The 24206-nt window shown below is 42.4% G+C and overlaps 1 protein-coding gene across 6 annotated transcripts in view; it reads right to left on the bottom strand.

The window, feature by feature from the left end:
* Positions 1-1014: 1014 nt before the first annotated feature.
* The window catches only part of smoc1 (SPARC related modular calcium binding 1), a 247025-nt gene continuing 223833 nt past the window's right edge, over positions 1015-24206 (bottom strand). For 4 of the 6 annotated variants that reach the window (XM_043698112.1, XM_043698114.1, XM_043698115.1 and 1 more), the window contains 3 exons: positions 20727-20971; positions 13624-13677; positions 1015-1655 (listed from right to left, as the gene is read on the bottom strand). In XM_043698112.1, coding sequence (XP_043554047.1) covers positions 1639-1655; positions 13624-13677; positions 20727-20971 — 316 coding nt within the window. In that variant the 3' untranslated portion in view covers positions 1015-1638. Of the gene's footprint in view, positions 1656-13623; positions 13678-14394; positions 15109-20726; positions 20972-24206 lie in introns of those variants that run through there. The other 2 variants (XM_043698113.1, XM_043698117.1) reach the window with 2 other exon arrangements.

The raw sequence follows: 24206 nt of genomic DNA, 5'->3' as shown, positions 1-24206 counted from the left end.
GATCTCTCTGCCATTTCGCGATGTCCTGTTAAAGAATCTTCTGTCTCAGCCTGTAACAGATCCACATTTGCCTTTGCTTGTCTTTTCCTTTCGGCGTTCTCTTTACATTCCATTTTTTGTAATAGCTGCTATTTTAATTTTCTATTTTCTCTCTCCCTCTCAGCATTAGTTTCTTTGTCCTCCTTTCTAAACAAATTCTAGAAATTCTAAAACTATTGCAATCAAATGCCCACCCTCCTGCATTTTTAGGCAAATTCATAAGCCTTTTCCATTGATCAAATGCAATATTTGACTTCCCTGGTCAGTCCTTACTTTTTCTTTTGTTAGGTGTTTTTACCTTTAAGGAACATGGGTCAGGACATACCCAGGGCAGTGATGGCAGTATCTGGCATATTACCTGTAAGGTATTACTCCATGATTGTGATTATGTCAGGCAGTTGTTTGACTAGTCTGAGAGACAGCTCTCCCAATTTTGGCACAAGCCCCCAGATGTTAGTGAAGAAGGTTGACAGGGCTGGGTTTGCCATTTCCAGTGATGAGACTGATCCTGGATGGTCTATTGGTTTCTGGAATCTCAAGAACACTGAAAGATTGAAACATCCACTATCTCTACAACTTATGAAACTCTACTGTTCAGACCATCATGTCCTGGAACCACTTAATCCCACAAATTTCTCCAGGACTGATTTCCTTAAAAACCTTAATCTCAGTTGACTTTTGATTGTCCACAATATCTGGAATGTTGCAATGTATTAGTTTGGACCTCTAAAGTACTAAGCCAGTACTAAGTTACTTCGGATGTAGGTTTGCTCGCTGAGCTGAAAGGTTCACTTCCTCCCTGGTCCTACTTTGTAGTCTGATTTTGAGGAAGGGATGAGACAAATTGAAAATTCTTCACAGGCCATCAAGCTTATTTCTTCAAAATTGAACCATTTTGGGTTTTTTTTAAGTCTGTTTAACTCTGTAGGAAAGGAGCACATGGATAAACAAGTAATCAAAACACCAAACAACTTCCTCATTCTATAGTTTTATTAGTAAATCAGAAATGCACTGTGTTGGAAAACATTATGCATTTTAATTGTAATGGAAAGGAAAAGCCATAAGATTGAATATTTTTTTGTAAGCTTTGACATCTACAAGACATTGCTTCCATTAGCCATTGGAGAAGAGCTCTCTTCCATTCTAACAGTCTTTTTCACTAGTCGTACTTTGTTCCTCAGGTTGTGACTAAAGTTAGCAACAAAGGATCTGTCAATGAAAAGCCTGTTGATTACAGAAACCACACATACATTGTATGTGATTAAGGACAAGGGCAGCACTAAATGCCACAGACGCAGTGATGCAACCAACTGTACACCAGAACTGTACAATTAAATATCTCCTCAAGTTTTGTTCTGTCCAAACCACTAAGGTTCAACTTTTTTCAAACAAAAAAAATCAGTAGCTGTTTAGAAACTTGCATCGTTCTTCTATAATCAATCTATAATGGTATACAATCTATAATGGTATACAATTTTTTTTTTAAAAGTGCAAACTTTTGGCGACACTTCTTGCATTCAGGATATTGCCATTTCATCGTGCCCACTTATAGAAGCACTGGTTTTATTCACTGTCTCCCCTCAAGGCTCCACTTATCCTTCACACTAAACGTCCTACTACAAACAAAGAGAAATGAGAATGCATTAGTGTTCAGTTCGGCCAAGACTAACTTCTCAGATTGTTAATGTCGTTCACCTTCAACTTAACTGTGAAAAGAGCAATTACTAAGTAACTGGACAATTTTCAGTGTATCTAGAACTCGCAGAAACAAACTAATACCTTTACACTTAATGTATGACATGCCAGTCAAAGACCTCATCATCTGTAAAATTTGGCATGAAATAGAGACTTATACTTATATAGTACTTTTCACAGTCTCTAGATGGTTCAAATCACTTCACAGCCAATCAAATGCTTTTTAAAGTGTAGCTACTGCTAACATAGTAACTCATTTGCACTCAACAAACTCCCAGAAACAGCAATGCGGTGTTGCCCCAATGATCTGTTTGTTTGTGACACAGATTGAGGCATAAATATTGACCTGGCCATTGGGATTAACTTCCCTACATACGACACTCAACTCAAAAGAGTGTGAATGGAACTTTAACATCGACCTAAGAGGAATCAGTTATGACATCTGCTCTGAGAAAGGGCTCTTCTGAGACAGCAGCCAAGTGTCAGCCTTGATCTTTGTGCTCAAACCCAGGAGTAGGACTTGAACTCAAAACCCCGTGATACAGAGGCGAGCATGCTACCCACTGAGCCACAGCCCAAAATGGAAAAAAGGGAGGGAAACCTTAACCCAAGAAGGAACCATTTACTTTGTAGTGAGGACATTCTGGCTTATGTAAAATAGGAACTAAAGCTTTAACCTAATGTAATATACTTGATCTTTTCACTTGCATTACAGTAGCTCTAACTTTTGATTACATGGTTCGACTTCCATTACAGATTTAAGACCAATGGGAAGTCTTAACATTGAACCTAACAGCCGTGCTTACAACAGTTGAAAAGGTGTTAAATGTTAATAGTGTCATACAGCATAGAAACCGACCCTTCAGTACAACTAGTCTATGTCAAAGTTTCCCAAACTAAACTAGTCCCACTTGCCAGCGTCTGGCCGATATCCCTCTGAACCTTTCCTATTCATGTATTTGTTCAAATGTCTTTTAAATGTTGTAATTGTACCTGCATCTACAGCTTCTTCAAGCAGTTTATTCCACAAATGAACATCCCTTGGTGTGAAAAGTTTGCCCATCGGGTCCCTTTTAAATTGTTCTCCTCTCAACTTAAAAATAAGTTCCCTAGTTTTGACCGTCCCCTGAAATAGAAGGTCATTGCAGGGTGACAGCCAAAAAAGAAATGAATTAATCTTCCTGATATCTTGCATCTCCCAAGATCAACGACATATGCAACTTTACATGAAATGAGTGCAGACTGGTTAGAATACTCTTAAGAATTTGTAGACAAGAACAGGTAAGACCATAAGGGATAGGAGAGGAACTAGGCCATTCAGTCCATCAAATCTGCAAGCCATTCAATGAGATCATGGCTTATATGACAATCTTCAGCTCCACGTTCCTGCCTTTCCCTGTAAACCTTGATTTCCTCGGTTGATCACAGCCTTGAATACACTTAACGACCCAATCTCGCTAGCTGTCTGCTGTAAAGAATACCACAACCCTCTGATGGAAGAAATTCCTCATCTCTGGCTTAAATGGGTGACTCCTTACTCTGAGATTTTACCTCTGGTTCTAGACTCTTCCCACAAGGGGGAACAGCCTGTCTGCATCTGCCCTGTAAAGTCTCCTAAGAATCCTGGATTTTTCAGTGAGTCTCCTCTCAGCCTTCTAAACTCCAATGTGTACAGGGGCAACTTCATTCCATAATAAACAGTCTCCCCATGCCTGCTATCAACTGAGTGAGCTGTCTCTGCACTACGTCCAATACCAGCCCATCTTTCCTTAGGTAAGGGGCCAGAAACTGTTCACAGTATTCAAGCTGCAGTCTGGCAGGTGCCTTGTCTAGTTTTAGAAAAACCACTCTACACTTACACTCCAACCCCTTTGAAATAAAAGTCAATCACTGATCTCATCCAGGAAGTTCCTTGAATGAAGCCATCACCCGCATATATTTTGCTTAAAACAATGTTTGGAAATAGGGGTAGCAGCACACCCTCTGAGCAGCCCGAATGGCCACTTGTTGGTCGCTGAAAAACTGGTAGCACAGCTGGCATTGGGCAGGAGCATATTTTGACAGATCGGATTGGATCCAGATGGTTTGGCAGAGGTGAACCTCTGAGAAATTTTGGGTAATGAGTAAATTGTACCCTGTAGAAGCATAGCAGGGAATCGTTTTCTAATCTATGCCATACTTTTCCTTTTAGACAATGGCAGCTGAGCGTAATAAAATAAATATGCAGTGAATAAAACATCTTGTCAGAAGCAATTATTTTCATGTTTCACTTCCCCAGACACCTGACTCTGGGGAAGTTGGAAAGCAGATAAAATGCCACCAGCCATTCTAATTTAACATTATCATCACTGTTCGATGGTACATAGCATACTGGTGTTTCTTTCTCACGTTTGTGAGATGGGAGAGAGTGGGTCCATTTGATAGTTGAGCTCAGCAGCGATGGTCAGGATTGAGATGTTCTGAACCACCTTTGGCTAGAATTGCTGCTGAGGTTTCCACCATCATTACAGCCAGTCTTCAGCCAATGAGGTGCGATATCATGGAATCTAGCCCAGTACACTGGACGAACCCTCATGGCATTCCAGAGGCTCGGAATACTGCGGGGGATCACTCACCTCATAGCTCCCCAAAGCAGCAGTGTGTACTATCTGCAGGATGCACTGCAGAAATTCACCAAAGGTCCTCAGGCTGCACCTTCTGAACCTACAACCACTTCCAGCTCTAAGGATGAGAGCAGCAAGTTCTCCTCCAAGCCACTACCATCCTGACTTGGAAACATATCACCGTTCCTTCACTGTCGCTGGGTCAAGATCCTAGAATTCCCACCCTAAGGGCATTGTGAGTCAAGCCACAGCAGGTGGACTGCAGCGGTTAAGGAAGGCAGCTCACCACCACCTTCTCAAGGGCAACTAGGAATGGGCAATAAAACGTTAGCCAACCAACAATGCCCACATTCCACCAGTGAATTAAAAAAAAGAATTAGCACTGAAGACTTGGGCACCAGAGCAAAGTGAGCCTCTCAGCCAGGCTGATCCTGTCCAGCAACAACACTGACATCTACTTTTCAATGTAGAAAATGGAGCAGAAAGCTCCTTTCCACATTAGGTTACCACGCCATCTGACTCCTCTCAATCCTCAACACAGTGATGAATGGTATCGCCAACAGTGCTATCAAGCTGTTCCAACTCCCCGATAACTTCATCGCCAATTCTCAGATTGGGTTCTACCAGGACCACTCAACTCCAGATGTCACCACAGCCTTGGTCCACACGTGGACAAAAGTGCCGAATTCGAGAAGTGAAGTGAAAGTGACTACTCTTGACATCAGGGGAGAATTTGACCAACTGTGACATTGGGAACCTTTGTAAGATTGACCCACAGGGACTCAGGGAAATTCTCTACTGGTTTGAGTCTGGTACAATGGAGGAATATTGTGGATATTGGAGACCAATGATCCCACATCCAGGTCATTGCTGCAGGAGTTCCTCAGGGTAGTGTCCTAGGCCCAATTATCTTCAGTAGCTTTATGAGTGACCTTGCTTCTACCATAATGTCAGAACTGCAGATGTTCACTGATGATTGAACAATATTGAGCATCATTTGTGACTCCACAGCTAATGAAGCAGTTTCTCCCTGCACAGATCAAGGCCTAGACAACATTTAGTTTTGACTAGAAATGTGGCAGGTCCAGCAGCATCAAAAGGGTTGGCTGGCTTCAAGACAGGGTTCTGATCTGAAACATCGACTCCCATTCTCCTCTGATGCTGCTTGACCTGCCGCGCTCCTATATAATGTTACACTACTGAGTTTGATATCTAAGGATAACCAAGCTGACTTAACCTCGATTTATCTTTGATTACCTTCCACTTAATTGAATGCAAGTATGAAATGATCTGAGTAATTTTGAATTCAACTCTACGGGAAGAAATCTGTCTTGAGCTGTACCACAAAAGAGATGATAACTCAATTGCTCAACAAAAAGTCCCAACTAATATGGAAGTTCCTTTGGGTGTGTGTAAAAACAGCTAATAAAGTACTGCCCAAGATAAAATTTCTGTTTTCATTTTCTGTCATAGTTCATTCTTAAACTGGCGCCTTTACTGACCTACTTGTTCATCTCGAGTTTTAATACTTTGCTCTTAATGAACCATATTCACACTCACTCTCCATAGCTGTGGATTTGTTGTGGCTAAATAAAACTCAAAAGATCTGGAGGGGGGCTTGAGATTGCAGTACAGTTGGATATTTTTATCTCCAATGTAACTAAAGTATCAGCATGACCACGGGTAGAGGAGGTTTTCCAAACTCCTTTGAGGCAAGTTAAGAGTCAACCACATGGCAATGGGTGTGGTATCATGTAGGCCAGACCAGGTAAGGATAGCAATTTCCTTCTCTAAAGGAAACCAGATTGGGTTTTTCCAACAACAGATTTGTGGCCATCATTAGACTCTTAATGCCAGATTTTTATCAAATTCAAATTCCACCGTCCACCATGGTGGGTTTCGGAACTGGGTCCCCAGCTCATTACCTGGGTCTGTGGTTTAACAGTCCAGTGATAATATCACTAGGCCATTACCTCCCCATATTCATGTGAGAATGGGTCCAGCAGGAGATGGGGCGGGGACACAATATGTAAAATGTCAACCTCATCGGTCCAATACATCATTTAGATTTTCTTCAATCATTCAGCTTATGATGGGTCTCAACACTTGACTAGCAATATATTCAGTGTTAAGCTAATAACATTCCTTCACAAAGATGCAGTGATTTCTGAAATAAAAGATAGAGCCGATTAGAGTACGCCCAGTGCTTAAATGAACTTCAGACAGAATTGACTATTAATTGAAATACTTACACTTCAAAAAGTCACTGAAATATTTAACCTTTAACTCTAGAATCTGATATCTTTAAACAAATGACATTTTTATTGGTGAGCATGTTTTCTTATCAAATTGATGGGTATCAATCATGGAAGTGGATCATACATGTATTGACAAGTCAGTAAGTTATTCAACATTGTTGATCCACTTCCTGCCTGGCACTGCCCACCTCACGCATGGTGGGGAGATGGAGACAGACTGGAGTCCAGGTCTCGGCCTCTGGAAATAACATGGAGACAGGAATGGAGGTGGGGCAATGGACCAGTCATATAAATGAGTGTCTGGCACCCAAACCATCACCCCTACTAACCTTCCAAAACCCCAACATCCTTCCCCACACCAATCTCCTTCTATAATTCCCATGTCTCCTTCAAAATTTCTCATCAATTGTGTAGGTGTACCTACAACAAGTGGACTGCAGCGGCTCAAGGAGGAGGTACATTGCCTTCCCAAATAGGGATGAACAATAAACACTGTGTGATTAAAAAAAACCCTAGCCTTTCATGATTACTCACTAGTGACAGACTCATTAGTCCAATGGTAACACTTGAAAGTTTTCAAGATGTTCATAAAACTGTCAAAATAAATAATCATCCATCCAAACCCTCTTCAAAAAATTTAATGTCATTCAGAGCTCATAAAACAGTCACACAAATCAAAGCTCATAGTCAGTGGTTTATAATAGAGAAAATCTACCAGTGAGCCCTGATAAAAAGAGTTCATGTCTTGATCAAGATGCTATTTATTACCTGATAGTAATTAGGTACAAGCTACATGAGTGAGTTAGATATGTTCATTATTCACTCAATCACAGGATGTGGTGATTGCAGACTAAGCCAGCATTTATTGCCTATCCCTAACTATCGTAGAGAGGGGGACGGTGAGCTGCCTTCTTGAACTACTGAAGTCCATGTGGTGAGGTATATCCACAGTACTGTTAAGAACAGAGTTTCAGCTCTCAAATGAACCTTTCACTGCATCTCATAGATGGTACACACTGCTGCCACTATGGCGGTGAAGGAACTGAGTTTGGAAGGGGTTGGATAAGGTATTTGAATCCAGAATGTTGCTGTGTCGTGGATGATGTCAAACCTCTTGAGTGTTGATGGAGCAGCGCTCATCCAGTTAAATGGAGAACATTCCATCACACTCCGGCTGCGAACCTTGTAGATGGTGAACACGCTTTGAGAGACATACAGCAAGTTACCTGTCACTCTATTCCCAGCCCCTGACTGACTCTTGTAGCCCACAATCTCAATGTGACAAGTCTATTTTTGGTCAATGGTAATGCCCAGTATGTTGACAATGGAAGAATTCAGCAAAAGTAATGCCATTAAATGCCATGGAAGGGGATAATGGATGCATTCTTCCTTTTTGGAAATTGCATTGTATGGCACTTGCTATGAAGACTATGGCATAGGTCTTCACTTGACAAAATCCTACGAGTCCTGATGAAGGGCTTTTGCCCGATACGTTGGTTTTCCTGCTCCTCGGATGCTGCCTGACCGGCTGTGCTTTTCCAGCACCACTCTAATGTAGACTCTGATTTCCAGCACCTGCAGTCCTCACCTTTGCCAAAGGTCCTACCATGTTTTACTTTTCCTAACCAAAGTTCTTATGGCGTCATTAGATTGTGTGGGGATTAACGTAGCCTCCACTATTAAGTCTTTCAGAACCATTATCTTATCTAATAATGCTCAGGTTGAGAATTGCTGCTGCTTCATTTTAACCCAGACAACAAATGTTGACAGAGAAAGGTGTCTCGGTGATAGCACAACTAGGTTTCTGTTAGAGCTGAGCTGATCATAAGGGAGGTCCCTTGGAAATAGCGATTAAAACTTGAGCAAAATCATGCTGTTGGGCTCAACCAAACTGGCAACGATTTCTTGGAGAAACCTTTAACAGTTATTTAAAAGCAGAAAGTGGGACAAGTATAGTTGTTTTTCTTCTGTCAAGAATTGACATGTTAATGTCAGGTTAACAGGTTTGTAGGGAAGGTTGGATCACAGTTCCACATGACATGAAATTGACAGGCAATGAATTAAATAGTTGGAGGTCAATTTACAGGTCAGAAAAGCATTGCACACGGCTGCCCTTGCCCTGGGGACAAGAAAAATAATAATAACAAATACATTTTGGAAGTCAGAAGCTCTTCGTTTCTGAAGTTCAATTGCTTTTCTTCCCTTTTCTTCCCTTTCTCCGACTTTCAAAATATATTTTCTGCACGTTTTAGGTTTAGACTGCTCGGAAGTGTTTGGGTCTTGCGCAAAAGCAGTGAATTTTCTGCATCGGATTAAGTACCCCTGTCTGTTTTCCTCCTTCATAAGCCATGGAGCATAACTCCATAATTGTGTGAGAGCAGTGATTCATTGTGCAAAAGACAATTGGAATATTGTCCTTCATTGCTAGAGGGGTGGTGTTTAAAAGCAGGGAGGTTATGCTGCAGGCATATAGGGTGCTGGTGAGGCCACACTAGGGGTACCATGTACAGTTTTAGTCTCCTTATTTGAGAAAGGATGTACTGGCACTGGAGGAGGTTTTCTTGGTTGATTCCAGAGTTAAGACGGTTAGTTCATGAGGAGAGATTGAGTAGACCCAGGACCATATTCATTGGAATTTAGAAGAATGATGGGGGATCTTATAGAAATATACAAAATTATGAATGGAGTAGATAAGACAGAAGCAGGGAGGTTGTTTCCACTGGTGGGTGAAACTAGAAACCATAGCCTCAAAATAACAGGGATCAGATTTAGGATTGAGTTTAGGAGCAACTTCTTCACCCTAAAGGGTTGTGAATCTGTGGAATTCCATGCCGAGTGAAGCAGTTAAGACTACCTCATTGAATGCTTTTAGGGCAAGGATAGATAACATTTTGAACAGTAAATGAATTAAAGGTTTATGATGAGCAGGCATGTAAGTGGAACTGAGTCCATGAAAAGAATGGCAGAGCAGGCTCGATGGGCCAGATGGTCTACTCCTGCTCCTAGTTCTTACGCTCTCATAATCGTTCTTTGCAGGAGCAATTGAAAGTTGATCCCACAGACTGGACTCAATTTGCATTGCCTGTATTTACTTTGTTACCGCAATTATTTTCTTCCTTTATACTTTTTTGGGATGTGGACATCACCGTCCCTAAGTGCCCTTGAACTCACTGGCTCGTTAGGCCCTTTGGGATGGGGGTTAAGAGTCAACTGCATTGTTGCAAGCTTGGAGTCAACTGTAGGCCAGATAGTTTAAGGACAGCAGATTTCTTTCCCTAAAGGTTATTCACATACCTGATGGTTTTCAACAACAATTGGAGATAATTGTAACTTTTGGGCAAACTTCCAGATTTATAAAGTGACTTTAAATTCTGCCATTTAGAGTGGGGGGATTTGAACTCTTTCCCCTAGAACATTAAGTTGTGCCTCTGGATTAGTAGTTCAGTGATATTACACAGTAATGCTCCCGCAATAAAGTTAATCACATTCCACTCGAACTAAACCACTCACTTTGGCAAATTATTTGATGAACCAACAACTTTAATTTAACATCCCTGCTTGCTCTCTGTAATGTTTTGTTAAATTGATGCCACATCTTTTACTCCCTGAACATTAAATGACTTAACTGAATCTCATAACTTTCACTGATCCTTTTGTCATTTTGATGGCTTACTACAGCTTTAATTCATTTGTTAGAATGGAATGCCAAAACAGTATGCAATACTCTGCAGTCTCATGTAAAAATGAGTCTGCTGTAAAAATGTACCTTTAACTCTTTGGCCTATGCTTCTAGTTATAAACTTGAAATGCCATATCCTACAAGGCTAAGAATCATGAGCTAGAAAGTGAGCAGAGGCTGAATGGCCTCTTCCCACTCTGTAAATTTCTATGCTAAAATCCAGAGATGTTACTGCTGTTTATTTTGTGGCTTTATCAACAAAAATGCTCCGGGGTCTTACTTGGAAATGGGTGCAGGAATCATGTTGCACAATTAAAACACACACACACACCTTAAAATAAAGGCATTATTCCAACTTTCCGCTACCCGCTTACTTAAATTACCAGTGCAACACCAGCTAGTGATAACTATACCTCACACAGGAGATGGTGCAAATGATGTGTGCAAGAGCAATTAATTGAGTTTTGTGTGCCTTACCCCATGACTCACTCCTTCAAGCTTTTCCCTGCTTGGTTAATGCTCTCTGTATTCATGTATGTCAGAGTCACCAGCCATTCCATCAGCTGGTATCTCTTAAAGGCCATCCTTTGACTTGTTGTGCCTGCTAGAATGAACACATAACTGTGGCTGGAGCACTATAGCTTTCTTCACATTCTTGCTGGACTGAGGGAGTGGAATCTCTTTTGACTAGAAATGGACGAGCTATGTAAACAGAGTGGCTACAGGAGCAGGTCAGAGGCTAAGGCTACTGCAGCAGGTAACTCACCTCCTCTCTCTCCCCAAAGCCTATCCACCATCTACAAGTCAGGAGTGTGGTGGAATACTCCCCACTGGCTGGATAGGCATAGTTCCAACAAAGTTCAAGACGTTTGACACCATCCAGGACAAAGCAGTCCACTTAACTGTCACCACATCCACAAATATCTATTCCATCCACCACCATTGCTCAGTCGCAGCAGTGTCTACTATCTACAAGATGCAATGCAGAAATTCATCAACGCTGCTTAGGCAGCATCTTCCAAAATCATGAAGGACAAGGGCAGCAGATACACGGGAACACCACTGCCTATAAGTTACCCCCAAATCACTCACTGTCCTGATAGTGTCGTTGAGTTAAAATTATGGCAACTCCTTCCCTAACAGCATTGTGGATCTAACTACAGCGTGCAGACTTGCAGACTGTAGTGGTTCAAGATGGCAACTCACCACCACATTCTCAAGGGCAACTAGGAATGGGCAATAAATAGTGGTCCAGCCAGCAATGCCCATATCCCACAAGTGAATCAAAAATAACAAGGGCAAATGGTGCTTTACGTAGATGGAACTTGAAACACAAAACACACAGAGTGGATGATCATCAGCAAGTGTGAAAAAGCATTTGCCTGTGACTGCATGGTGATGATTGGCAGGACACATGAGTGTTGAAGAGTTGAAAGTTTCAATAGTTGAAACCACCCTTCTGTAACATATCCATAGGACGGAGTTTGCAACACCTTGCCCAGTGTTGGGTGCTCTTCCTCTCAGAGAACACTAATACATTGTCCTGAGAAAGGGTCATCAGACCCGAAACGTTAACTTTGATTTCTCTTCACAGATGCTGCCAGACCTGCTGCGACCTTTTCCAGCAACTCCCGCTTTTGTATCTGATACATCATTATTTTTTTCAAAAAAGTAATCACTCGGGCACTTAAAATGTCAAATTAAGTGAAAGAGTTGGGAAATAAACTGGCCATTTGCCTCTTTGTTATGCAAAAGGTGACTGCCTTGTCTGGTATACCTTCAAAAGTGATTCGCCGGAACTACCCGGAGAAAAGCGAAATGAGCTAAACCAATGTACATTAGAATCGACATTTCGGGCATAAGGAACGTCGATTCTCCTGTTCCTTGGATGCTGCCTGACCTGCTGCGCTTTTCCAGCAACACATTTTCAGCTCTGATCTCCAGCATCTGCAGCCCTCACTTTCTTTCAATGTACATTAGACACAACCCAAGTTTTAAAAAAATATATAGTCCAGAATAACAGAGCTGAGTGTATTGGATGATATAACTGGGCAGGGAATAATGATCCCAACTATTACTACTGCAATCTGCTCCATCGCCACTCTCTGAACCCTGACTTTTCAATCACCACGTCCGACTCGTTAGAACTTTTGCCCGAAAGCACTGTTCTTCATCACCCTACTACCTGCATTGACAAGGCTTCGAAACACATCACTTGTTGATCCTGTTTATTATTCTCTCATCTTTGCAGATTGCCTTCACCTCTGGCTCACTGGTCCCCACCCAGTGGAGTGATGTTCAGTTGTTCTCTGTCATTCACACAAGTCTCCTGCAAAATCAGCTATAAGACCATGATAAGACACAGGAGCAGAAATTAGGCCATTCAGCCCATTGAGTCTGCTCCGCCATTCAATCATGACTGATAAGTTTCTCAAACGATTGTCCCCACAACCCTTGATCCCCTTGACAATCAAGAATCTATCTATCTCCATCTTAAATATACTCAATGACCTGGCCTCCACAGCCTTCTGTGGCAGTGAATTCTACAGATTCACCAATCTCTAGCTGAAGAAGTTTCTCCTCATCTCTGTTCTGAAAGGTCTTCTGTTTATTCTAAGGCTGTGCCCTCAGGTGCTAGTCTCTCTGACCAATGGAAACATCTTCCCAACTATAGTGCACTGCACACCATGCATAGTTGATATTAAAGTATTTGCACATACCAGGTCCACCGCTCACAACTCTAAAATGGCCAATTTTCTGAGGGGTGACAAAGATAATGCTTAAAAGACACTGTGACACTCTCGTTGAAGAGTGGCAGTGAAGGTAAGCAAATCCTGCACTGCGGATCTTGATAGCCTGTTTGGCCCACTGGGTCAAGAATGGGTCAGTCACAAATGTACAGTCACGGCAGAAGCCTGCTCCCCTGAGTAGACATGGTCCTTGAATTGGGGGACAGTCGGCCATGATGTCTCAACATGCTCTGGAAACTTTCTTCCTCGTGACACATACCCTACTGGCACAAGCTTTCCCATCTTTCTTGCCAAGCATTGCCCACAAACAAACAGCTAGACATTCACCTTTTCCTCTTCAGAAATTTAACAGGCCTACAGCCTCCAGCCATGCCGAGGGATTTAGCGGGAACAGCACGTTCCTGAGCCCACCTGTCCGGGGAGGAGTGTGTTTCGAATGTGGGAAAATAACCATTTTGCTTTTGATTCGGAGGATTCAACATCACCTCACTCACCAGCTGCACCTGTCAATCACCCACCTATCCCTCAACCCCGCCCCCCTGGCGGGGTCAGAGCATAGTCTGCGATAGCTACAACCCATGAGAGAAGCTAAGCCTTACTGAAAGGGTTCGTTCCTTGTCTTCTTCCATTTGAGAGGCCACTCGCACTGCTACCTGCAAAGAAAAGGTGGAAAGGTCAAAGGTTAACTTCATCACCCTGACAATAACAGAGAAACGTACGCAGTCTGGATTGACGACCAGAAAGGAGTGCAACCAAATGCAGACTTTGGGCTAGAAGCCAAAGCTGCGGCTCCATGGATCACCAGCTTACCGTCACACACTGTTAGACGCACACAGGTAAAGGAGAAAGTGAGGACTGCAGACGCTGGAGAGCCAGAATTGGGAAGGGCAGCGCTAGATGAAGCACAACAGCTCAGGCAGCATCTGAGGAGCAGGAGAGTCGATGTTTCGGCCATGAGCCCTTCATCAGGAATGTGAGGGTCACGTGAAAAGGTCAGCTGAGGAAGACACTGAAGCCCAATAGGAGAACAGCGAAAAGAAAAAAAAGGGCAAGAAAAGCAACTGAAGAAATTGAGGGTCTCCGGGAGGAGGGGGGTAGGGGTGGGGAGCAAATTATTATGACAGCTCACATGTTCGAACCCGAATAAATGAGGCTGTGGTCATTCTGAGGTTGTAGACAGAGGTGAGACTTTTCGCCCACCAATGAACAAACTGTTTGAACTGATTGATGGACAAAATGAAGGGCACTGCTCGTCCCTGGCCACTCAGGTGTTTCCTTTCTTCCTGGTGGTGGAATATAAATAAAGATTTACACACTTGTTGTCCTTCACTGTGTCCTACACCTGCACACACACAACATGGGTGCAGGGGAGAAAATAATAAAAAATAAAAAAAACAAGAAAAAAAACAGAACTATCAGAGGTTCTGTTCACTCTGAGAAAAAGGAAGGACCAAATGTGCCAACCACCCAGTTCCTGCTCAATTTTATTTCGTGCAATTGTTTATGAAACCTACAAGGGCCCGGTAAGATCCGCAGCTTAGTAATACCTTTGCAACAGCCAAACTGTACGTATTGCTGAAAGAAAATATTTTTGCACTTTAGATGATGTGCAATCTCTTACTGAACCTTGTTGCAGCTGTAGGTAACACAACAACATGTGAAGTGTTTTATTCATCCTGTTCCTGGCTTTCTCAAAGACTGGGCCTTTATTTTCAACACTTCCATCCAGAACCAGCTGTCAACATTTAGGATTTGATTATTTTGTTTCACTCGGCACATTATGTGGGTGACAAAACAATAGAATGGTCAGATAGAAGAATAGGAGCATAAATCTGATCCTGGATTAGGAATTCCACGTGAAGAGCCAAGGACCATAGGAGCACGGAAAGTGGGGGAAATAATGTGGAGCAGATGACCAGATTAATTCAGGATAACACTTTGTTGATTTCTTTCGGAAGCCTGTCAGACATGTTGTCTTTTGGAGCGGAGGACATTATGTCGAAACACGAGCTGCCCTCTCAGCTGGATGGCAAAAGATACTGTGGCACCACTTGGAAGAAGGACTGCGTCCAGTTCTGGTCATCCTGTTGGAGGAAGAGTGGACAGGGTTCAGCAGAGATTTACCAGGATGTTGCTGGGAATGGAAGGATTGACTTTTAAGGAGAGATTGGATAGCCTGGGACTTTAATCAGTGGAGCATAGGTGCTTGAAGGGTGACCTTACAGAGGTTTATAAAATCATAACAGGTACAGATCAGGTGAATGATATATGTCTTTTTCCTAGGGTGAGGGATTAAGACTAGGGGATATATTTTTAAGGTAGGAAAGATTTGAAAAAGACATGGGGGACAAATATTTTCCACAGTGAGTGATTCGTGTGTGGAATGAACTTCCAGGGAAAGTGTTGGATGTAAGTACAATTACAACATTTAAAAGACATTTAGGTAAGTACATGAAAAAGACATGTTTGGAGGGATGCGGACCAAGCGCAGGCAGGTGGGACTAGTTTAGTTTGGAATTATGGTCAGCATGGACTGGTTGGACCAAAGGATCTGTTTCCATGCTGTATGACTCTATAAGTGAAGAATTATGCCCGATATCCTAGCCAATATTTATCTCTCAATCAATTAAGCAACAGATTCAGTGCTCTTTTATCACATGTTTGTGGGATCTTGCTGTGCACAAACAGAATGCGCAAGAATCACACAGTGCCTACACTTCAGAAATATTTTATTGGCTGCAAAGCACCCTGGATGAGGGCGTAGAAGGGTGGGTTAATAAATTTACAGATGACACTAAGATCGGTGGAGTTGTGGATAGTGACGAAGAATGTAGTAGGTTACAGAGTAACACAGATAAGCTGCAGAACTGGGCTGAGAGGTGGCAAATGGAGTTTAATGCGGACAAGTGTGAGGTGATTCACGTTGGTCGGAGTAACCGTAATGCAAAGTACTGGGCTAATGGTAAGATTCTTGGTAGTGTAGATGAGCAGAGAGATCTCTGTGTCCATGTACACAGATCCTTGAAAGTTGCCACCCAGGTTGACAGGGTCGTTAAGAAGGCATACAGTGTTTTAGCTTTTATTAACAGAGGGATCAAGTTCCAGAACCATAAGGTTATGCTGCAGCTGCACAAAACTCTGGTGTGGCCGCACTTGGAGTATTGTGTACAGTTCTGGTCACCGCATTATAAGAAGGATGTGGAAGCTTTGGAAAGGGTGCAGAGGAGATTTACTAGGATGTTGCCTGGTATGGAGGGGAGGTCTTACGAGGAAAGGCTGAGGGACTTGAGGCTGTTTTCGTTAGAGAGAAGAAGGTTGAGAGGTGACTTAATAGAGACATATAAGATAATCAGAGGGTTAGATAGGGTGGACAGGGAGAGCCTTTTTCCAAGGATGGTGATGGCGAGCACGAGGGGGCATAGCTTTAAATTGAGGGGTGACAGATATAGGACAGATGTCAGAGGTAGTTTCTTTACTCAGAGAGTAGTAAAGGTATGGAATGCTTTGCCTGCAACGGTAGTAGATTCGCCAACTTTAAGTGCATTTAAGTCGTCATTGGACAAGCATGTGGACGTACATGGAATAGTGTAGGTTAGATGGGCTTCAGATTAGTATGACAGGGTGGTGCAACATCGATGGCCGAAGGGCCCGTACTGCGCTGTAGCGTTCTATGGTCTATGTAATGAGATTGTTAAAAAGTGCAACATAATTGTAATCTTTCTTTTGCGTTCGTGAGAAGAATGAAAAGCTGAGGGAAGTACGGTCACAGAAAGGACAGGGTCAGATAGGATATTGATTTGATCTTAACGCAGTGAGAATGTACAATGAATGAAGGCAACACATCTCCTTAAAGACCTGCAGTAGGCCTGAAGAAATTGTCATTAGAGGCAGATCCTTCTTTAACTCAGTCCCAACACGACCTTTTTCTTTCATCTGCAATCAAGACTTTCCATCTACTTTCGCTGATCAGTGCACAAGCTGTACCCACTGGCTTGTAATAAAAGCCTGAAGATTTACTTGCTTGAAAATCGGAATCGGGATGAATTCCTGTCTCCACTTTACCGTCTGCTGCTCAAATGTGCCAGCCTCAACTACGACGGTGAAATTTAGTTAGCATCGCACCCCTTCACCACAAGTTAAGGAACAAAAAAAATTGCTGAAGGAATGTCTAAATAAAGCCAAATCATTTCTGAGGCCAGGAATCCAGTGTTTGCAATAGTGTTCTGTTTCTCCGTAAAAATCACAGAGCCCTTTATTTTAAACCGAAACATTCTGCACAAATCAACGTAGTCCACTGTATTCGAAGATGTCTCCGTGGCAAAAGAATGTTAATTTACTTTTGTAAACTCCTTCCAGTGTGGAAGCAGGCCATTCAGTCCATTGAGTCCACACTGGCCATATGAAGTACATCCCACTCAGACCCACCTCATCCCTGTAATTCCCATGGCTTACACACCTAACCTATACATCCTGGACACTGAGGGCAATTTAGCATGGCCAATCCGTCTCACCTTTGGACTGTGGGAGGAAACTGGAGCACCCAGAGGAAACCCACGCAGACACAGGGAGAATGTGCAAACTCACACGGATAGTCACCCAAGGGTAGAATCAGTCCCTGGTCCCCGACGCTGTGAGGCAGCAGTGCTAATGACTGAGCCACTGTGATGTCCTTTGTGGTCCATTTATAGCCCTTGACCATTTGGTTATCTACTAAATCTGTCTTGGTGTGTAATGTGTTCATAAAGTTTGAAACGCCTTTTAATGAAAAATTTTGGATTCTGTGATCTCTCTATCTGTGGGAAAACAAGTTTATGAAAGGAGGAAAGGCTGCTGACCAGTCTGACCATAGCTCAATTTATGGACCACTTTGCCATGCCAGTAGCCGTAAGGTGGGCAGTTTCCAAAGCAAGTTGATGAGAAGGTAAAAGTTCAGGATACAAGTGCGAAGGGGAATTCTTTTCATACATGTAGATCAAATCAGATTCTAAATCACTCTGGATTACTGGCCAAGCAAATTCTTCACTTACAAATTCTCATCCTTGCATTCAAATATGTCCATGGTTTTTTCCCCTCCTCTCTTTATAATGTTGTCCAACTCTACAGTGCTTCGAGATTTCTGCACTAGTGTAATTCTAGTCTCTTGAGCATTCCCAATTATAATTGTTTCACTGTTGGTAACAGTGCCTTGAATTGCTTAGACCCCAAGCTCCACAATATATGCTCTACTCCATTTAATCTCATCCTTTAATGCCTGCTATAAAGAGTTTGGATCGTCTCAACTAATATCACCTTTGTGGCCATATTTTGTTTTATAATGTTCGAACAAAGCACCTTGGGACACTTCATTCAGTTAACGCACTGCATAAATATATGTTGTTATCATTGTTGTTTGGAACCCTCAAATACTTGTATTTTTTTTTAAGGACAGCTGCATCAACATAGTACTTTATTAAATATAAAAATGTCATGCCTTATTTCCATTGTTCCGACGTTTCCCCATGTTTCTGCCCTCCACATCGTTCCTCTCTCGAAAGTTCTGGCTCATGCTGACACACATAGATACACAAGTGACAGCAACCTTATTGTAGTTGATGAAAGCAACAAAAGACTGTTTGATAGTCTGGATAATTTGGCCAGAGTCAGTCAAAGGTAAGCCCAGCCAAGTCCAGTTCTGACCCCATTCCCCCAGTTTTCAAACAGATCCCCTTTCAAATGGCATGTTTGTTTGTGCTGCAACAAATAGGGAGCAGCATTTCCTGCACATGCTCATTGTCAGCATCAGCTGCTGCATTAATAGAAATAAATTGGCTTGACACAGATTAACAATATTAAGCAGTCTTTCACCAGTTGCAAGTCTTGTGTGTGCTTTAGCTATCATTAACTGTTCCCTCTGTTTCATTTTTTTGAGGATTCAGTGAGTAATGATGGATTTACAATCAGGAAACATCAGACAAGCTGAATTCCTAACTTCCAATGTGCTCATAGACTCTGGAGAAACTGTAATTCTTTTTTGGTTTAAAAATTGCCAAAGTAGTATTCTGAATAAAAAGAAACATATTATCTCATTTAGGATTTAAAACAAAACTTTGCTATTAAAAAATAAAAAAATAAAAATGCTGTGGAGTCTCGGCTGGCTCCGTGTTATCTGTGGGGAGAACCACAGAATTGGAAATAAAATTGATGGTTTTTTTACAATTCCAGATGAGAAGTAGCTCCAATGCAGTCACTGATTTACCAGATTTTAGTCTAACCAAAAAGCTGGGGGCCTAAGAGATGAGAAGTTTGGTTCCTTGACTGATTTACTAGAGGATAAGTGCTTCCTGTAGAACTGCACCCTAGGAAGAGATTGTCCATAGCAAGGAGGAATGGAAATTTCCTCAGTGGCCAAATTACACCCAAATTACAGCACATATTCACCAAAGACACGATGGCAGAATTCAAACACCATCGGGTCACTGTCTGCATGGGGTTGCACATTGTCCCCGTGTCTGCATGGGTTTCCTCTGGGTGCTCTAGTTTCCTCCCACAGACCAACGATATGCAGGTTAGGTGGAATGGCCATGGGAAATGCAGAGTTACAAAGATAGGGTTGAGGGGGTGGGAGGGGGTTGGGAGAGTGTGGGCTGGGTTGGGATGCTTTTCAATGAGCCAATAGCCTGCATCCACACTGTCGGGATTCTCTGAAAGAGAAAAGTATAACTGCCTGAAAATCAATTGCTTACCCTTTAAAAACCCAAGCGACAATTCATTAAAATAGTGATTTGAGCTTCTTGATTTCTTACTTAAATTACTGACTAATTTAATACCAAAACTCAAAGGCAAATGATACTGAAGGGAAATCAATGTGAAGGCAATACGTTGTCTCCAAAATGCAAGAACAGAGAAATTAAAATGAAGGTAAAGGAGAAATTGTACAAACAAAAATTGCATCAAACATTCTTTGTCGAAGAACTTTGAAGGATTATGTGAAGAAAACAATAATCTATTATTAATAAAATCTCCATTGCTGAATGTGGTGTGACCAAGTGATGCGCTGGTGGATTCCACCTGCCACATTGAATTAATAAGGCCCTCACTATATTGGATGAAAGAATTTTGGAAAGTCAAACTATCAATGAAAGGGAAATCAAACATGAATTGGGACAGACAGAGAAATACATGCATAAATCAGACACATTTCTTCTGTTACTTGTTGTCTAAGGTTATTAGCCCTTTACTATTTAAGATGAAAGCTGTAAGCATCATAGGAGAATGAATGGGGCAGTATGTGATGTTTGTGAGCTTTAGAGCATATTTGGGAGGGGAAAGGAGATTTCCTCTGTCCTTTCAACCATGCAAGGTTTGCAGAGAATTCATCGAGACAGGATCCATGTATACTTTCACACACAGCATTACAGGAAAATGAAATGGAAGGCTTTAGATATTCTAAAACCTTCATAAGAAGCAACTTAGCTAAACAATGTCTTTAGGTTCAATAAACTGTTTGGAAATTAATGAGGCAGTACAGCCACTGCAGGGGAGGAGGGAGAAAGGCTGGAGAAAGAGAAATTTGTTTCAGGTAAAATGCCATTTTTTTTTCCCATTCAGTTAAAATGGAAATCAGTTACATTAAATATTCTGCCAAAATTGAAAGTTGCCAGACATAATGTGTCTCTGTCTAACCTGCAGTGTTTCATTCGTCATTTTGTAAATAGTTACTTGCCTCCTTCTTTCACTCCTAAGCATCCTTTCAGCTCGTGCAATGAAATGGTTTTATCTTCGTTCAAGTCACAGTAATCGGTGAATTTCCGCCCACATTTCTTTGGCTTGGCTTTCTTCCTCAAGAAGCGTTTGAATGGCTTCATTTCCTTCTTGTGGATGTTGTTGCTGCCGTTCTTATCCAGTTGACCAAAGTACCAGTGTACGACGCGTTCCTCCAGTGTGTGGTTTGGATCGGGCTCAGGAAACCTGCGTCAGGAACACAAGAGCTCCATCAGTTGTGACTGCCATCCAGCACAATGAATAAACACAAGGTGAGACACTTGGTGAGGCGTCCTGATTTGCTTCTCACTGACAAGGGACAATAACCTTTGTCTGGTTTCAGCTTCAGTAACACACACACACACACGACAAACAAGCACGACACAACTATATCATAAAACAAGAGATGTGCTGGTGCCAACTACCATTTGGCAATCTGTGCTTATTTATGAAGCAGCCCGGAGGAAAGCTTTAATAGACTGAAAAAAAAAACCCGAAAGAACCGCGGATGTTGGAAATCAGAAACTGAAACAGAAATTGCTGGAAAATCTCAGGAGGTCTGGCAGCATCTGCGGAGAGAAATCAGAGTTAACGTTTTGGGTTTGGTGACTCTTCCTCAGAACTGATGGTTGCTAGGAAAATGTTTTTTTTAATGCAGAAGATAGAATGGGAGAGGGAGTAAGGAGTAAGTGACAGGTGGAGATAGAGCCTAAAGTGAGAGAGAAACAGTTGGAGAGGCAAAGGAGAGGATAACAATCAGCGTGGGGGGTATGAGTAGCTGTTAATAGGGACTTTAAAGGCTAATAATGGGTTATGTGTAATAGCAGCTCATGTGATAACAAGGCCCGGTGTGTTTGTGCACGAGTGTGCATGTGCACGTGTGCGTAAGTGTGGAGAACTTAGGAAAGATGCTCATGTCATAAATTTGTTGAACTCGATTTTGAGTCCGGGTCAACCAGTCAACGCTTCACTTCTCCAATGTAGAGGAGACCACAGTGTGAGCAGCAAATACGGTAGACTAGATTGTGTGAAGTGCACATAAATTGCTGCTTCACCTGGAAGGTGTATTTGGGACCTTGGACTCAGAGGAGGGGGCATTAAATGGGCAGGGGAAGGCACCTTGGGAGTGTGTTTGGAGTGAAAGAGGAGTGGACCAGGGTGTCCCAGAGGGATCGATCCTTGCAGAAGGCTGACAACTGAAGGAAGGGGAACATGTGTCTGCTGGTGACATCCCAATGGACATGGTGGAAATGACAGTTAATGAACCTCTGGATGTGCTTCTGGGGCTGGGGATGACCTTCAAACTGTCCGCTTTTTTCCTTAATCGAGCATTCCCTGGCACTGTAGTTGGCAGGACCCTGACCCATCTCCCACATTTCAGCCCTCACTCCCTCTCATCTCTCCCATAACAGTGAAAGGGTTCCCCCTTTGACCTCACCCACTATCCCAAAAGATGCACATCCAGAGGACCATTAGCCGCCATTCCTGCCCTGCCCAGCAAGGTGCCACCATCAGACATATATTCCCCTCCATTCCCTTGTCAGCATTCCATAAGGACTGTTCCCTCCAGGACAACCTGCTATTACACACTACCCATTGGCAGTCACTAACAGTCCCCATTCACAGCCATTCATTATCCTGGCTGACCATTAGCCACACTCCTTTTACTGTCCAATTCTTTTTCTCTCTGGCTCTCTTTTTCTGGTTTTGTTTGGGCTTTATCAGGCTATTTGCCATTTAACAGGGAGGAATAATTCCTGATGCCAGCAACTTGTCAAAATGAAGGTTCCAGGTACTGGAAGCCATTGCTTAATCTTAAAATCTGGGATTGGAGATGGTTGAGGTGAATACCCTGCAAAATAGGATGTTTTAACGAACAGAAGAAGGGAATGAATTTATATCAGGGTTTTAGCATCCTTGGGTTTGCACCCAAAGCACCGACAGTCAATGAATTAATTTTGAATTGCAGGCATTTCAGTGACGGAGGGAAATACAGGTACCAATTTGGTCTTAGCAAGGAGGTAAATGACCAGCTAATCTGTTTTGGTGGATTGGCTGAGGGACGAATCTTGGTCAAGTCTGAGAGAAACCACTGTCCTTCTTTGAATAGCTAAAGGAATATCTTTACCTAATGCAGGCACAAGCCAGGCATGCAGGTAAAACAGGAACAAATAATCCATGACATATTGCCTCATTTTCCCGAAGGCATCTGAGTGCCCTCTGCCCGCTTGATTGGCACCACTTTCACAAGCGTCCACTCCCTCCACCCTGACACTCAATAGCAGCAATGTGTACTATCTACAAGATGCTCAACAGAGATTCGTCAAAGATCCTCAGGCAGCACTTCCAATCCCATGACCTCTTCCACCTAGAAGGACAAGGGCAGCCGATACATGGGAACACCCATGTAATTGCAGGTAAGAAGCAAGTGCACAAATAAAGGTGATGATTCAAACATTTTTTGCATGAGTTTTTTGCAAGTTCCCCTCCGAGCCACTCATCATCCTGATGTGGAAATATGTCACTGTTCCTGCACTGTCGCTGGGTCAAAATCCTGGAATGTCCTCCCTAATGGCATCACGGTTCACAGCAAGTGGACGGAAGTGGTTCAAGAAGGCAGCTCTCTGTCACTTTCTCAAGGGCACCTAGAGACAGCCAATAGGTGCTGGCCAACCAGCCAAGCCCACATGCCACAAGTGAATGAAAAAAGGTTGAAATGTTCAAAACCATCCGGAGTTTAGATAGAATCACGAGAGAGAAACTGGCAGCTGGTGGTGAAGTAGATTAGTAATTCAGAGACACTTGCTAGTTTTCTGAGGCTACAGATAAGAATTTAATCATGGCAGATTGTAAAATTTAAATGAAACATTTTTCTAACCTGGAATTGAAAGTTACTTTCAAGTTTACTACGACACTGGCTATCATCGATTGTCACAGAAACTTATCCGTGTCAATAATGTCCTTTAAGGAAGGAAATCTGCCATCCTTAAGGTGGTCTGGCCTACATGTGACTCTGAACTGTTCTAAAGAGATTGGCAGTAAAAGTTGGCTGTGGCACAGACTCCTAAATCTCTTGAATAAATAACAAAGAAATTGTCCCCGTTGATAGGACACCAAAAACCAGAGGACACTGATTTAATGCAAAACAAACCAAGATCACTTAAGGAAAAGCCTTTGTTCCAGCAAGTCACAGCGAACTGGAAAACACTGCCTGAGAGTGTGGTGGAAGCAGATTCCATTGTAACTTCTAAAATGGAATTGGATCATTATTTGCAGAGGAGAATTGATTTACACAGGTAAGAAATGCTTGTTACAGACTCATTTTGTGCTGTAACCATTCTACAAACAGAGAAGATTTCCCAAAAATGGCTTTTTTATTTAGCTGTCCATAAGGGAAGCCATTGGATTGTCAAGACCTCAGATTTACTGGCTATTATTTGTG

The sequence above is a fragment of the Chiloscyllium plagiosum genome, chromosome 10 (assembly GCF_004010195.1).
Source record: "Chiloscyllium plagiosum isolate BGI_BamShark_2017 chromosome 10, ASM401019v2, whole genome shotgun sequence".
Taxonomy (NCBI): Eukaryota; Metazoa; Chordata; class Chondrichthyes; order Orectolobiformes; family Hemiscylliidae; genus Chiloscyllium; species Chiloscyllium plagiosum.
This window is presented reverse-complemented; position numbering and strand designations above follow the sequence as displayed.